General features: G+C 37.3%; 1 protein-coding gene and 1 long non-coding RNA gene across 2 annotated transcripts; one reads left to right on the top strand and one right to left on the bottom strand.

Annotated features, from left to right (window-relative positions):
* Positions 1–2319: 2319 nt before the first annotated feature.
* Positions 2320–7451, top strand: LOC141405803 (uncharacterized). Its single transcript, XR_012413268.1, has 2 exons — positions 2320–3107; positions 3174–7451. It is a non-coding gene; the product is annotated as an uncharacterized lncRNA (long non-coding RNA).
* LOC141405801 (uncharacterized) lies at positions 5491–17336 on the bottom strand. The gene is made up of 3 exons (XM_073990524.1): positions 17000–17336; positions 16539–16905; positions 5491–9214 (listed from the first exon to the last, which is right to left on the bottom strand). The coding sequence occupies exon 3, from the start codon at positions 9198–9200 to the stop codon at positions 7554–7556; it is 1647 nt and encodes a 548-aa protein (XP_073846625.1). The 5' UTR covers positions 9201–9214; positions 16539–16905; positions 17000–17336; the 3' UTR covers positions 5491–7553.
* Positions 17337–17576: the final 240 nt, after the last annotated feature.

Below are 17576 nucleotides of genomic sequence, written 5' to 3'. Positions count from 1 at the left end.
TCTATAGAAGGCCCCTTTAGGAGGTCTTCTATCTAAAGAAGACCCCTTTAGGAGGTCTTCTATCTAAAGAAGACCCCTTTAGGAGGTCTTCTATCTAAAGAAGACCCCTTTAGAAGGTCTTTTATATACAGAAGACCCCTTTAGGAGGTTTTCTATCTAAAGAAGACCACTTTAGGAGGTTTTATATACAGAAGACCTCTTTAGGAGGTCTTGTATCTATAGAAGACCATTTTAGGAGCTCTTCTATTCATAGAAGTTCCCTTTAGCAGGTCTTCTATCTATAGAAGACCTCTTTTTAGGAGATCTTTTATCAATAGTATACCCCTTTAGGAGGTCTTCTATCTATAGAAGACCCCTTTAGGAGGTATTCTATCTATAGAAACCCCTTTAGGAGGTCGTCTATAGAAGACCCCTTTAGGAGGTCTTCTATCTAAAGAAGACCCCTTTAGGAGTTCTTCTACCCATTGAATACCTCTTTAGTTAGTCTTCTACCGACAGAAGACCCTTGTAACAGGTCTTCTACCGACAGAAAACCCTTGTAACAGGTCTTCTATCTAAAGAAGACCTCTTTTTAGGAGATCTTTTATTATAGAAGACCCCTTTAGGAGGTGTTCTATTTATAGAAGACCCATTTAGGAGGTCCTCTATCTAAAGAATACCACTTTAGCAGGTCTTCTATCCAAATAATACCACTTTAGCAGGTCTTCTATCCAAAGAATACCACTTTAGCAGGTCTTCTATCCAAAGAAGACCCCTTTAAGCGGCCTTTTACCCCTTTAGGAGATCTTTTATCTATAGAATACGTCTTTAGGAGGTGTTCTATTTATAGAAGACCCCTTTAGGAGGTCTTCTATCTAAAGAAGACCACTTTAGGAGGTCTTCTATCTACAAAAACACCTTTAGGTCTTCTATCTATGGAAGACTTTAGTAGGTATCATAGAAGCCTCTATAAGAGCCCTTTATATGTATATTGAAAACCTCTTTAGGGGACCTTTTATCTATAGAAGACCCATTTAGGAGGTTTTCTATCTATAGAAGACCCCTTTAGGAGGTTTTCTATCTATAGAAACCCCTTTCGGAGGTCGTCTATAGAAGACCACTTTAGGAGGTCTTCTATCTAAAGAAGACGCCTTTAGGAGGTCTTTTATCTAAAGAAGACCACTTTAGGAGATCTTCTATCTATAGAAGTCCCCATTAGTAGGTCTTCTACCTGTAGTAGACCCCTCTAGGAGTTCTCCTACCCATTGAAGACATCTTTAATTAGTTTTCTACCTATGGAAGAGCCCTTTAGGAGGTCTTCTATCTAGAGAAGACCTCTTTTTAGGATATCTTTTATCTATAGAAGACCCCTTTAGGAGGTCTTCTATCTATAAAAGACCCTTTTAGGAGGTCTTCTATCTATAGAAGACCCCTTTTTTATAGAAGACCTCTTTAGGATGTCTTCTATATATAGAGAAGATCCCTTTAGAATGTCTTCTATATATAGAAGACGCCTATAGAAGTCTTCTTTAGGAGGCCCCTTTAGGAGGTCATCTATTTATAAAAACCCATTTAGGAGGTCTTCTATCTATAGAAGACCCTTTTAGGAGGCCTTCTATCTATAGAAGACCCTTTTAGGAGGTCTTCTATCTATAGAAGACCCCTTTTTATAGAAGACCTCTTTAGGATGTCTTCTATATATAGAGAAGATCCCTTTAGGATGTCTTCTTTATATAAAAGAAGGCCCCTTTAGGAGGTCATCTATCTAAAGACCACTTTAGGAGTTCTTCTATCTATAAAAAACCCCTTTAGGAGGTCTTCTATGAATAGAAGAGCTCCTAAAGGGGTCTTCTATAGATACAAGTTCCCTTTAGCAGGACTTATATCTGTAGAAGACTTCTTTAGGAGATCTTTTATCTATAGAAGACCCCTTTAGGAGGTCTTATATCTATAGAAGACCCCTTTAGGAGGCCTTCTATCTATAGAAGACCCCTTTAGGAGGCCTTCTATCTATAGAAGACCCCTTTAGGAGGTCTTCTATCTATAGAAGACCCCTTTAGGAGGTCTTCTATCTATAGAAGACCCCTTTAGGAGGTCTTCTATCTATAGAAGACCCCTTTAGGAGGTCTTCTATCTATAGAAGACACCTTTACGAGGTCTTCTATCTATAGAAGACCCCTTTACGAGGTCTTCTATCTATAGAAGACCCCTTTACGAGGTCTTCTATCTATAGAAGACCCCTTTAGGAGGTCTTCTATCTATAGAAGACCCCTTTAGGAGGTCTTCTATCTATAGAAGACCCCTTTAGGAGGTCTTCTATCTATAGATGACCCCTTTAGGAGGTCTTCTATCTATAGATGACCCCTTTAGGAGTTCTTCTATCGATAGAAGACCCCTTTAGGAGTTCTTCTATCGATAGAAGACCCCTTTAGGAGGTCTTCTATCTAAAAAAACACCTTTAGGAGGTCTTCTATCGATAGAAGACCCCTTTAGGAGATACTCTATCTACAAAAGGCCCTATTAGGAGGTCGTCTATCTACAAGATACTCCTTTAGTAGGTCTTCTACCTATAGAAGGCCCCTTTAGTATGTCCTCAATCTATAGAATATCCCTTTAGAGGTCTTGTATTTATAGAAGACCGCTTCTTCTATCTACGGAAAACTTTTAGGAGGTAAAAGACTCGTTTAGGAGTTCTTCTGTCTCTAGAAGACTCGTTTGGGAGTTTTTCTATCTATAGAAGTTTCATTTAGGTCTTGTATCTATAGAAACCTCATTTAGGAAGTATTCTATGGAGGAGCCCTTCTATCTGTAGAAGACCAAAAGATATTATTCAGCCTTATTACGGTTGGCGTAGTCGTATCCAAAATTGCAAATTGACGTGTCGTAACGTCTAATTGGTATTATGTATGTCGTACACGACATTTTCGCAACGACTAATTGGTATTATGTATGTCGTATACGAGATATTACAACTCTGTATGCCATTCTTTTACAATTTTGCTACCACGAGAGGCGTTTTATTACGAGAAACGCTGTGAAATTAGTCGTTAGAGATTTTGTTGACGACAACAGACAAATTTCTTAAAACGTTAATAAAAACGAACAAATAAAATGGATTTAAACAAAAGGTATGTGTCTATATAACAAAAAGATTATATATTCGTATAAATTTTATAATATTGCACATGTTTTAGAACAAAAGTCACCACAAAAAAGCAGTTCGACACAATGGTCCAGATTTTGCAGAACAATACAATTTGGCCAGAGGGTTCAGCAATGGAATAAAAAAAAAATAGCGTGAAAGAAGAGTGGAATAAAATTAGTACGAAACTCAACATTTTAGGACCGCCAGTACGAACAGGTGAGGGTTGGATGGAAGTCTGGGCTGACTTCAAATTCAAGTTAAGGAAGAAGTTAGTTCACAATAAGGCGGAATGTCGTGCTACAGGTGGAGGATCGTTCAAGCAGTACATACTAAAAGACACGGAAGAAGCAGTTTCAAGCTTGTTACAATTGTAAACGCGGGCAATCAGTCAATTGGATTCCAGCAGCCTTCAACGCTTCGAGAAACAACCACTGAGCAAGAACTGTTTGAAGCATGTATAATCCATGAAGATTTAGAAAACCACCATCCCTGCACAGTTACTCCCCAAAGCGTAAGCAGGTCTCATGCAAAAGAGCCGCAGGTCGTAGTGAATCAGGATCCCCGCACAATAACCTCTGTAAGCATAGGTATCACTCATGGAAATGAGCAACAGGTCCAAGTGAACCAGGATCCCTGCACTCTAGTCACTAATACCCCTCACATAAATGGATTTCAGCAACAGCAACTGAGTATCAGTCATGGAAAATATGTTTAATTCTTGTCGTAACTGTTTTCGTCTTACGTTTAAATCGTTCGGAGTATATTCATCCTCATCGTCAGATATAAAATAACCCACACTTAATATTTTTATGGTTTATTAATAAATAATTGTTTTTTTATTTTAACTGAGTCTATTTTTTTGTTTTCTTTTTTATAACAGGGTGGCGTGTAATAGTCGAAAATGTTAATAATCTTCAACACCCTGTATTTTTGCAATCTATTACAAAACAGACGTAGTCGAAAATTTTACATAATACCAAAAATTATTGACTACGACAACGCCTACGACTACGTCTACGACACTTGAACGCCTACGACAACGCCAACCGTAATAAGGGTGATTATATAAAACCAAAGGTATTCATTCAAAGTATTTTTATAGAAGACCAATAGGACTTCTTAAAGATTTTCAAAAATGTTCTCAGAGAAGGCCGAGAGTTTTGTTTTAAACTTGTTGACATTCTTGTTTTCTTACAAAGGACTAGAGGATATTCCTGTTAGAAGGTGGGTGGATGGAACCAATAGAAAATGTTACATATTTGTCCACGCTTTAGTCACAAGTTCCAACTGAACTAGACGTTTTTTTCATATTGGGAATTCAAAGTAGGTAAACGAGGATCTCTATTGAAAAAAATTGTTAAAGCAGTGGCACATTTCGATTCTTAGGTGTTTTGAAGATTTTTGTGGCATTAATCAATTGAATTGGTTGTAATTTGGGCCATTATAATGCTTCCTTTTTCCAGTGTTTACAAGATTCCATCTTAAGAAAAATAAAAAAGAAATAATATGCAAATGTACTCTACAACAATACATATATATTTTTCAAATGGATACACACAAAAATATATAAAATCACAAATTAGTGGTTACAGCCTTTTTTGAGAGAGAGGGAGAAGGAAATAAATTTAAAAAATAGCTGCCAATTTGTTTATAAAAAATATATAATTTTGTGTTTTTTAAATAAATAAAAAGACATTATGTTATTTTGTAGTTGTTGTTTTTTTTTGTTTCTTTTTCAACTCTTGCATAAATACATAATTTAGTTGAATTAAGTTTTGTTGTTTTGTTTCGAAATTTATTAAAACTAAAAATAAGCTGAAATTACAGTTTGTTTTATCGCTTTTTCTTCTTCATCTTTTTTATAAAATAAATCGAAGTAATAATTATATAAATTAGTAATAAAATTCATAAAAAAGAACATTATAAAAAAAAACTATGTGAAAGCAATTGTTTTTTGCAAAAAAATAAAAAATAACAATATCAAAAAAGAGAAACATCAAATGGTACAAACAAAATAAAGATGATGATAAATATCTAGGTGTAAAAAAATAAGTATGTGTAACAATATTTGTTTGTTGTTGTTTCATGCATAATGGAAATAGATGTTCTTGTTGTTTTCATAAGTCTATAAAATTTTTAGTTCGTGTTTTCATGTGTTAGAGGAACTCTTTTTGTTTGTTTTTCGTTCATAATGCAATTTCTTTTGTAATATTTATATAAAAAAAGAAACATACACACACTATAATTATGAGATATTTATTTAATAAAAAATATATTTTTTTATAATTTATTTTGTTAAAAAAATGAATTTAAATTAAACAAACTGGAAATATCAAGTGTTGAATATGACAATTATTTTAAATGTGTTTTTCGTTTTTTTGTTAAGGCATGCACAGCATACGAAATTGTTGTTTAGAATAAAAGCTCTATAATTTTTTGTTTACAAAAAATATATAAAAATCAAACTCCCTTCAAAAAACAATAACAAGTTTTCTCTTTTTTCCAAACATTTTCAAGCATTCAAACACAAAGAAGCATTTGTTGGGGAGAGGGAAATGAGTAGGGTCTTAAAGATCAATGTTAATACCATAATAATAATATCAGTTAAGAGGAAGAGGGAGAGGAGTAGGTGGAAGTACCAAATTTCCAAGCCAAAAATAAGTCTGTTAATCCAGGCGAAAGACTGCCTTCGTTTCAAAGTGTCACGGATAAAATTTCTGATGAACTTTTCTATAGGTAAATTCATATTAAAACGATTAACTTTTCAAAGGAAAATTTCATCGTAAAACAATAATCTTACCGATAGTGAAAATTCATCGTAAAACGATGAACTTTTCTCTACAAAAATTCATCGCGAAACGATGAACTTTTCTTTACAAAAAATTCATCGTAAAACGGTGAAATTTTCTCTACAAAAAACTCATCGTAAAAGATGAACTTTTCTCTACGAAAAATTCATCGTAAAACGATGAACCTTTCTCTACGAAAAATTCATGGTGAAACGATGAGCTTTTCTCTACGAAAAATTCATGGTGAAACGATGAACTTTTCTCTACGAAAAATTCATGGTGAAACGATGAACTTTTCTCTACGAAAAATTCATGGTGAAACGATGAACTTTTCTCTACGAAAAAATCATGGTAAAACGATAAACTTTTCTCTACGAAAAATTCATGGTGAAACGATGAACTTTTCTCTACGAAAAATTCATGGTGAAACGATAAACTTTTCTCTACGAAAAATTCATTGTAAAACGATAAACTTTCTCTACGAAAATTCATCGTAAAAGTCCATCAGAAAACGATGAACTTCTCTATTGAAAAAATTCATCGTAAAAAGATGAAATTTTCTATAGAAAAAATTCATCTTAAAACGAAGAACTTCTCTTCTTCGATGAAAATTGGCTTGGAACTATCCTCATAAATAAATAAATAATGCCTGAGTTATTAACAAAGAGTTAAAGAGAGGAAGAGAGAGAGTGGAAGAGAGAACAATTTGGGAGCATGGAGATTGATTGTTTATCATATAATAAGTTAAGAGAGTTAGAGAAAAAAATATCACATTAAATTTAAAATGTTTTCTTTTAAAGTTTTTGCCTTTTTAGGGGCGAAGGCCATTATTTGTGAGATTTAATTAATTTAATTAATCGAGCTTTTTTATGACCTAAGGAGATTACATTGAAAAATTGATATCTAGCGAAGTCCTACACACACACACATCAACCACTATGCGACGATCGTTTCGTTAGCTGGTTAGGCTAACATCATCAGGCATATTAATGTGTTGTTGTTGCTAGACAATTTTCGCCATTTGGAGCTCCTATTTATACATCCAAGATTGCAAATTTTGCATTTGTGAAGTTCAAATTGCAGCTTTTTATTTCCAAAGACGACTCATTTGTCCCCCTTCTATTCCAGAAATCAATTTTTTCAATGTTACATTCATATTACACATGTTTTCGTTTTTTGTCTGTTTGCAGATTATATAACATCACAATTTGTTGTTTTTCATGGGGCAGGGGGCATTATGCGCTTAATTTTCTTTAAATATTTTTTACATTTTTTTCAAATTTTTCATTTTAAAGTTTTTTTGTTGTATACTTTGAGCAAACTGTAATTTCAGCGGGAATAGGGGAAGAATTTGAATTTGGGGGCTTGGGAAAATGCATTTTTTTTTTGGGGGGGAAAGAGGAGATATGCTTTCAAACTTCATACAATAATAACCCTAGTTTACTCGTTTTCATCATTATCATTGCCACAAAGAAGCTGGCAGTTCGGGGGCAGGCAGGCCTAGCAGTTACATTGTCGTTCCTGTTCTTCTTCATCAACTTCCTAGTTTATAATGGGAGGTTTAGTTTTTCTTTCTTCTTTTTTAATAATCATTGTTTCATCATCATGCAGCAAATAATCACAGGTCCATGTCTTGGAACCTATGAATTATTGGCTTGCTTAAGAAATAGTTTATAATCTCTTTCAGTCTCCTCATCCATTTCAGGATCTAAATCATCCAAATCATTGTCATCATCGTTATCGGTAGAACCACCGTTGGCGCCAGAGGAGGCACCATTCGTTAGGAATTCACATTCTTCGGCGGTAATTTCACGGCCATCGGGACCGTAGAAAACAGGATCGTCACTTTGACGTGGTGGCTCCTGTGGTTTGGAAGACTCGCCCTCACCCAAGCCTTCACTGCCGGGAGCCTTGCGACCCCAATTGTTCTTTTGCAGTGATATAACATTACTGGCCAATGGATATTTACCAGGATTTTCACTATTAATGCGCTCCAAACTTGCAATGATTTCCTTCATTTCCTCGTTGCAATCTGTGCTCAAATCATAACCAGCCAATTTCAATGTTAAGCAAATGCAACGCACATTCTCGGCCACCACATGTTCCAACAATTGTTTCAATGAATAAACAATGTTTTCGGCAATTAAATAAATGCGTGTATCATCACCTCGCAGCTGCATATAGAGTTCGGCCAAAAACAAGGCCGTTTCTCTCACCTTGCCCTGTTGATTGCTTTGCATATAGTTCTTGATTTCATCCTGATGGAAGTCCAATTTACACTTAAGCAATGTGTGGAACAATGAATCCTTGGAGGGATTTAACATGTGCAAGAGATTGTACAGTTTGGCGCCCATATAACGGAAATTGGGATTCTTAATGGATTCTTCAAAGATATCCTCCATGGCAATGGACAAGACATAATGATTGCTCTCCATGCCCTCGAATATGGTTATGAAACGTGTGGCAATGGTATCAAACTGGCCGGGATTTTGATTGAGACATTGGATCACCGTTTGTAAATAGTCCAAAGCAATATTCTGCATATCGGGAGCGGCATCAGCAGCTGCTCCAGCGCCAGCTACTTGATTTGAGTATGGCTGTTGCTGTTGCTGTGAATAGGGTTGATTACGCTGTTGTTGTTGATGATGGTTGTTGTGGTGGTACTGATGATTCTGTTGATTATAATGATGATTGTTATAACGCTGATTATGGTTGTTGTGGTGATGATGATTGTTGTGGTTGTGGTGGTGATGTTTGTTGTTGCGATGATACGACGATTGATTTGGTTGATAATCACGTTGCTGATGTTGGGGATAAAAGGTGCCGGTGTTGCTGTTCGAAGTATTACCATTACCGCTGGTATTGGGACGGTTGTTCAGACGATCCTGGACACTCATGGAACCGAATTGATGATTCAATTGTTGCTGTTGTTGATAGCCTCCACCATAGCCATTGGCATATGATTGTTGTTGATTATACTGTTGCTGTGCCGCTTGTTGTGACTGCTGCTGCTGAGGGTAGTTCTCTTGTATATACTGTCTTTGTATGCGATTCAAACGCTCCTGGGCATTATTCTGGTGCATTGCATTGGGAAAACGTGGCACAAAATCCGGTGCATCTATCGATAACTTTCCTTGAGCATTGTGAAGATCTGAACCTGAAGACGTTGACTGACCTTGTTGCTGCTGTTTTTGGGCATCAACTGGTGGTCGATATGTTTTGGGTGTTCGCAATGGTTTTAACTCCTCATCGGGTTGGTAAAGGGAACGTCCTGGTGGCATATCCATGATGACAAGGAATACTGTAATGGGAATAGAAATGAAATAAATCTTTGAAAAAAATTAACTAAATTGAAGAGAGAAAGATCAACCGAAAGTGTCTGCTGCTGCTGTTGTATTAATTGCTTAAAAAAATACATAACAACAATTGGAATTTGGGGGGTGGAGATGGCAGAACTAAACACACACAATGCGATGAAAAGAGAAATAAAAACAATAAATTAATAATGAAATCATACTGCTGTACGTAGTATGCGAATTAATGATGGCATTTCTGGTATGTGTATATAGTCAGCCGCCAGTCTTCTTTTGGAAGTACGCATACAGTGCGTAATAAAAGTATGAAGGTATGTACAGCGAGATCAATTGTGTGTTAGTGTCTCCCCGTGAATATTAACATTTTGCTATAGTGGAAAGCATTTAAAAAAGTATCAGTTGATTGTTCGACTACCAAAGACCAATAATGATTTTTTTTCAAAATCATTTCTTTTGAGAATCCAAAAAACTCGAAAAGTTTGATAGTAATGAAGCATAAAAAATTTCCATACTAGTAGGTTATTTATCTCCTTGACCAGATGGCAAAAAACCAACTATCCTTTAGAATGCAGTTCTAAAGGAACTTTTTGACGGTTTAGCCTCCACTGGATTTATTTAATCCAGTTATATGAAATTTTCATCCATACCGAGACTTTCTATGTAAGGCAGAGAACTCTCAATAATGTAAAGCTCTCCATAGGACAGAAATTTGTCTATACTTGTGATGTGGATTGATGAGATGTTATAAAGCGGTGTTTTTAGAGGCACACCGCAGAAGATGATTTCTCAACCCTATGTGAATTTTGACCAGCGGAGAACTATTTGTTGGATTATGCCGATCATTTTGTAATGAAGGTTAGTGGTCAATTACTACACATTTTATCTGTCCTGAAGTAAGGTGCTTTTATGCAAAAGTCAAACTGAACCCATGACATTGGGTTTGGGCTAAACCCGGAAATGCAGAACTTCTTTCAATTTATTTCTTTCTTTTTTTTTCAAATTTTAAAGGTGATACCCATACTTGGATTCCAGAGACCTCCACAAAGGAATTCATGGTATGACCAGGAGTGTCGTGCTGCTACCGAAGTTAATAATGCGGCATATAGAGCTACTTTACAATCAGTAGCAACGCGTAGCGCACGAGAGAGATATCGGGAGAAAAGGAGAGAAGAGAAACGTCTTTTCCGCAAGAAAAAGAGAGAAATGGAAAAGCGGGAGTGTGAATAAATCGAGATGTACAGGAGCCATAATGAAGTCCGAAAATTCTACCAAAGAGTGAAACATCAAACAGATGGCTTTGGTACACGCACATCCTCCTGTAGAGACCAGCAAGGTAATCTGGTAACAGATATAGATAGCGTGCTCAGGATATGGAAGGAACATTTCTCCAATCTGCTAGTATTCAATAGTAGCGAAAACGATGATATCACAGATCCAATCCCAGAAGATGGTATAGAATGTATACCACCCGGCCAAGATGAGGTAAAAACAGCAATCAACCGGCTGAAGAATAATAAAGCAGCAGGAGCCGAGCTGTTTAAAACCAGAGGCGACGCGCTGATAAGGTGTATGCATCAGCTAGTTAGCACCATCTGGCAGGAAGAACGCGTACCCGACGATTGGAACCTGAGCATCCTATGTCCCGTCCACAAGAAAGGAGATAAGACTGTATGCTCAAACTATAGGGGCATAAGTCTTCTCCCTATTGCCTATAAGATAGTGTCAGGGATATTGTGCGAACGACTAAAGCCAATGGTCAACGAAATAATTGGACCATACCAATGTGGCTTTAGACCTGGCAAGTCCACCATTGACCAGATATTTACCCTGCGGCAAATCCTAGAGAATACCCAAGAGATGCAGATCGGCACATTTCACCTTTTTGTCGATTATAAAGCAGCATTCGACAGTCCCCTCCGATCAAAGGTATTCCATGTCTGAATTTGGTATCCCCGCAAAGCTCATCCGGCTTTTTAAGATGACTTTAACTAATACTAGGTTCTCAGTTAAAATTGGAAAGAACCTCTCCGAAGAATTTTGTACCAAAAGAGGTTTCAGACAAGGAGACAGCCTTTCGTGTGACCTATTCAACATTTTGCTGGAAAAGGTAATACGAGATGCAAATGTCAAAAGAAATGGCACAATTTACACCAATAGCCACATGTTACTTGCCTATGCTGATGACATAGACATCAAGGGACGATCAGTAAAGGAAGTAACTGATACCTTTAGGAAGGTCGAAGCAGAATCTGTGAAAGTGGGTCTGGCGGTAAACGGCGAAAAGACCAAATTGATGGTGTCGACGCGCAAAGCGTCCATAGAGCTCGGACCAACTGTGGAAGTTGGTACCTACAATTTTGAGGTAGTTAAAGACTTCGTCTACCTCGGCACAGCCATAAACACAACAAACAACATCAGTTGTGAAATATGAAGAAGAATTGTATTGGCCAACAGATGCTACTATGGTCTAAGTAAGCAATTTAAAAACAAAGCCACATCTCGTCAACCACGAGCTATATAAGCTATACAAAGACATAAATATAGTTAAACGTATCGAGATGTAACGATTGCGTTCGCTAGGCCATATCATGAGAATGAGCGATGATGAACCCGCTAAAAAGGCGTATGAATACATGCCACATGGCGGTGCACGCAGAATCGGCAGGCCTAAGCTTCGATGGAGCATACAAGTGGATGAAGAAATGGAAAGGCGCGGTATTCCAAAAAGTCAAGCGAAAAACAGAGAGGAATGGTGATCTTTTCTTAGTTCGGTCTATGGAACAAATGTTCTGTATTGGGCCAACTAAGTAAGTAAGTAAGTACCCATAGAGGAGGCTTGGCCGACTGTAATACAAGTAAAAAAATATCAGTCAGATTTGCCAAAATGAGTAGGCGACGAAAGAAGTTTTGGAACTTTCCAGTCTACATTTTTAGGCGTTTTTTGGAGTTGGTGTGGGGACAAACAATAGGACTCCTACCTCAAGGTTTGCAATAGGGTTCCACCAACAGTGGTGAAGGGAGCCTCGTTGTCAAGTCCTTGTCATGGTATGGATGCTATGCTGCGGTCGACCTCAGTTCCTCTACTAATCATTATCTCATGGATATACAAACTTTTACTAAAAAACGCAAAGAATCTGAAAATAAATCGTCGACTGATGTAGATGTGGAAACCAATGCAGCCTCAGTATTCACTTCCACAATTTCATCAACTTTACTCTCCCTGACTATTACAAATATGAACATTGAAATCGAATCCCTCACTACTGCCACCACCAGTTCAAGCTCTTGTGTGACAAAGAAACGGGCGATAGCTAATGGCGGGTACGACATTTCGGAACTGGACGACATAAATTACATTCTAAATAAAATAGCAGAGTACTCCTCAATCTCATTGTGGTAAAGGTCCCCTTAAATCTCAGGAAAGAGAGCATACCCACCAACGTCATTTGGGATAATTTATCATTGACCCAACCCCTGTCGAGACTCTAAAGTGATGACGGCCGCAAGAACCTCTCGTTGGGATGAGGCTACTTGATCGAGAAGAAACCAAAAAAGGCGAAGAAGATGGCTGATAGAGGTGAGTCAGGTGATAAACCGACCGAAACCATCCGACAAACGCGAATCGACGGAGCAATGATGGAGCTGTGACATCGTCAACTACTTAATAGGTCGCTAGTAGAAGGGCAGTTACATACTGCAATCGGTACGCGAATAAAGAAAATTTCGAATACCATTTGCGAAAGGGAATTTCAGCTGGTAAGATCGAACCCCAAGTATGTGAACTTCCTATCAGCGTACCCCTGTAAAGGCCCCAAAGAGGTTGACCGAGGGAACCTCCTGTTCAGATAAGGTTACGTCTTCAAAATCCTCCGAGACGGGTTATGGAGGTGAGTCAGTTGATGATCAGAGGGAAATCATCCGACTTAGGTACAATAGGGAGCAGACGGAGGAATGATGTTTATCTGACAGTGTTAACTATTTCAGAAGTCGCTAAATCACAACCGGAAAATTTCAATCCCACGGCAGCGGGTTCTTTCGTTCCAGATGGACCCGAAACAAGTGTTTCGGCCAGCGGCTTCCAACCCAGCACCAAACCTATGCTTCTTCGTACGTTTCTATGCTGCTACAACAACCGGTGGTTTTGAAAAGGATGAGGTCGTCTGATTAAAAGTCATCCTGCGGTAAAGAAGTTGACACTGTCACACCCGCCCATTCGTCTGCCTCAGTGGCTAAGAAGGTTAGTTAGAAGATCGCTACTGGATAGACCAAAATCTCTTCAGTCAGTGCATCTTCGCAGGAACCTTGTACGTCTGCGAATGCGAACAAAAATAGCGCAAAACTCGCTCGTCTAACCCGAAGCATGTTGACAATGTTGCTCGACGAATTATGATCTGAGGCTACCAATTATTGACAAGTCTGATCCCAATGGGTGCATCAAAAGTAGTCTTAAACTGTGAACACTTTTGTCGGGGAACTGGATCTAATTTTGGGAGTCATTCCTTATGATAGCTATCGTGCCCACCAGCCAATTTAGTTGGTAGCCGTGGAATTTTTTAGGAGCTTTTGGGTAATTATGTCAGGAAGCATTCAGCGTAAATACGGATGTAATCTCCTCGTGACTTTTGTCTTTCTGCCGTTTTAACTTAAAGGGGAAAGTGAGAAAACTTACGGTGAATTGATATTCATGAATGGGCTGATTGCCTCGCACACGAAAAAAATTACATAGTTGAAAAATTCAAATTTTCGCTATAGACAGACTTGCAAAATTTCCGTCGAATAGGACCATCAGTCAGCAATTTTCTAAAGATGTTGGGCCATTATCTTAGGAAGCACGAACTTACCCCGAAATCAATTGTACCGTCGTAGTAGGGGACGCGGCGACAACCTGCCGCAAAATATTCAAAGCGATCTAACATAAGTCCGTAAGCTGAACTTGTGCTAAAAATGTCGAAATTTTGTGTGGGAGGTACACGAGTAAGTCGACCGATATTGTCGACATTCAGACCTGATATCTGTATTGAAGAAATATTTCGAGATCCATAGATTGGACCAAATCGGTGTATCCGTTTGAGAATTATTTATTCCTTTCTTAGCTTAAAGGCTGAGGTTTACACCCTAAGAAAAAATCATGGGTACTTACTGAGCTATTAAAGCCCACATCTCGAGAAGTATGGACGACGGCTGTAAAAAAAATGTATATCGTTGTAATCAGGAACCAAGGAGTGAGTATTTTTGGTAAAGACATAAAAAATATACGAGACTGGGCCCAAAACTTGTTTTGTTCCTTAAAATAAAGTAGCCGTCAACGTGACGTGGCCGAAAGTGACTCAAGTTTCCATATCATTTTTCCAGTGTGAATTACGGCATAAGATGAATGACTCAGAAATTCTGAAAAATTGTCCACAGGTAGGTCCCAAATATATATATTATGTGGGTGACGTCCGTTCGAAAGTTCCGAAAACCCATATGATTTTTGACAAAAAATAATTTTGAAAAAAATTATGATCGCATTAGCCTGTTTAGCATCTGTCCTTAGGAGAATATCTTAAAAACCGCCAGAAGGCAGTCTATTTTCCACAAAAATTTAATTTTTGAAAAAATTCCTTTAGCGGCACCTAAGATAGGAAGACCACATTTTCACCACAGATAGTCCTTTCGGGCCCGATTCCAACGGTATATAACATTTGTCCCGGAAAATGTATACCCCCCGAGATAAAGGATTCGAAAATTCCGCAAAAACCCTAATATGGTATGATTGTATGAAAATATTGTTATTGCAGGTAAGTCTTTTCCTACTCTTCGGGTTTAGTAAATATGTTTACCTTAATCCCATCTTAGGGGTTTCCGGAATTCTATATCTCGGGAAATATACATTTCAAAAATTATATATCGTTGGAATCAGAATAGAAAGGACTACCTGTAGTGAAAATGTGGTCTTCCTACGTTAGGAAAAAGTTTCAAATCCAGCCACTACATTCACCTTGCTCCGGAATTACAAGTAGGTGAAATCCAATAACTACAAATGAATGCCCCTTATTTATTGAGGGAACGTTATTTCCAATAAGAGAAAATCTACGTGGATAACATGCTAAACAAGACACTGCTTCTATCCTTTCAAAGTCTCTTTGGCTTAAATGTCGTTTAGGGGAACATATCAGATCGATTGGACAACCATAGGTAGCCGTTGATACTATTTACCTATGGTAAAAAATTCAGTACAATCCGAGGAGTGCTCCCAAGCAACATAATGGTGCTAACCATTATGAACCATACCTCAGTAAGTATAGATTTTCTCCAGAAAACTTTACATCGATGTGATCAGATCACTAAATACTAAATATGGTAAAAATTCTAAACCGACCCGAGACATCTCCCTAGACGGCACTTGTTCAGACTATTTGACTTCTTTCACTTCTTTAAGTGCCCTTGAGCAAACATCTAAGGGTAAGGGTGTTTAAACATTCATCACTCACATATAAAACTCCTTAATTAGCCATCTACATGAATAATGGATTTCCCTAATCGTTTTCTAATCTAACCAATATACCACATAACCAATATAACACAACTAAAATGAGAAAACAAACAACTCATTTTTTCCAATTCTAATTACATAAATCCTAATGATGCTGACTACTTCGCCGAATGACTGGCCAGTCCAAAACCATGCACAACATAAACACACACTTTTTTGGTGGTGCTCTCAACATTGAAAACGCGCTGACACAATGCATTCATCGGTTTCAATCAGCAGGTCTGCTGGGTCGGGGTTGGTCGGTCGATACATAATGAAAGTCAAATGTTACTTCTTAAATTGGATTGGCTTAATGCCAATAAGCACACACTAGTAACAACAACAGCAACACCAACTTTTATTTTAAACTAACTAAAGAAATGGAAATTTACAGGGAGAAAGAAACAAAGGAGCGAAGCAGCGGTAGAAGTCGGTTTTTTTGTTAATTACATAAAAATAATACAACAAGAAATAATTTAAAATTCAAAACACAAACACATGCATAAAACGCAACATCACATTTAGCTTTTTTGGGGCAAATACAGACAATATTTGGCGTGGCTTTAGCAAACGAAACAAAAAGCCAACTACAATACTTTGAGAGAAATTTTGAAAAACCACGCTTCAGACAAAGCTTGCCTTTGTAGTTTTTTTTTTTTTGCTTTGGCTAACAGGAGATGAAATCCCATTTTGGGAGCATCCATTTCATTCTTCCTCCTCTTTTACCTTTTTATAAAGGTTATATTTCTGCTTCGTGGCTTTCATTTACTATATATTTTGTTTGTAATATTACGCACCTTTTTGTTCCTTTTAGTTTTTATTTTTTCACTGCGCTTTCACACCTCGTCGTCTCGCTGATGATATTTTTCAATATTGTTTTGTTGCTGTCTTTTATTTACTGATGGATTTTTAATTTCGTTTTGGCTTTCTTGTTCTTTTTTGAGTTTGTTGCGTTGTCACTTTTTCGTTTCTTTTGTCTCCTCTCTCACACAAAATTAAAATAGCAACAACAACAATATTAAAAGATGTACTTGACTCTCTGGTGTGTTTGCTTTGCTGAGAATTTGCACACTTTTTATATTGAACCACAACTTTTGCAAACGGGTGAAATTGATTTTTCTTGTCTTCTTTTGCTATGAAATTTCAAAAGAACAAGTAGCGAATCTGTAAATAACAATAAATATTAATAAAAAGTTATAAAAATACTCATTTTTCCATTTAAATATTCCATTTTCTTGGCTTTATCTCTGCCTCTCACCTTTTCCAATGACTTCGCTTCTTAATGCCAAATGGTCGTCTCCGACGTCTCCTCGTACCAAATCTTTTCTTCTTTATAAAAATCTTTGATTTTTAGCTTTTGTATGCATTTCAAGCAAAATATTTTATAATTTCAATAAATATACACGTTTGCGATGGCTAAATATTGCTTGAAAATTATTTATAATTATTTTCACCCGAAAAACTACTGCAACACACTACCACAGAACAAAGTCTTGGCCAGTTCAAATTTGAAGGCGTTCAGATTTGACAGTTGATCTTAATCAAAACGTTTGGCGTTGGCGTTCGACGCTTTTACGTTTTTAACCGACAGGCGACAGACTCAAAACAGACAAAACAAACGAATGCACAAAATGCATCGCCGTCACTTCAAAATTAGTCGCCTTTGACTATGTACGCGTAAACGACTGGGAAGGAGTATTTATAGACGACTGGAAACGAATCTTTATACGGTACTGCAAAGGTGTCTTTATAAACGACTGAAAATTAGTCTTTACAGACAAGTCTTTATAGATAATTTGAAGGAGTCTTTTTAGACGAATGGAAAGATGTCTTCA

This window comes from Musca autumnalis, unplaced genomic scaffold (assembly GCF_047663935.1).
Source record: "Musca autumnalis isolate F117 unplaced genomic scaffold, ASM4766393v1 scaffold_5, whole genome shotgun sequence".
Classification (NCBI taxonomy): Eukaryota; Metazoa; Arthropoda; class Insecta; order Diptera; family Muscidae; genus Musca; species Musca autumnalis.
This window is presented reverse-complemented; position numbering and strand designations above follow the sequence as displayed.

Coding starts and splice junctions, on each gene's coding strand:
- LOC141405801 (XM_073990524.1), bottom strand. CDS start 9,200: ATGGATATGCCACCAGGACGTTCCCTTTACCAACCCGATGAGGAGTTA.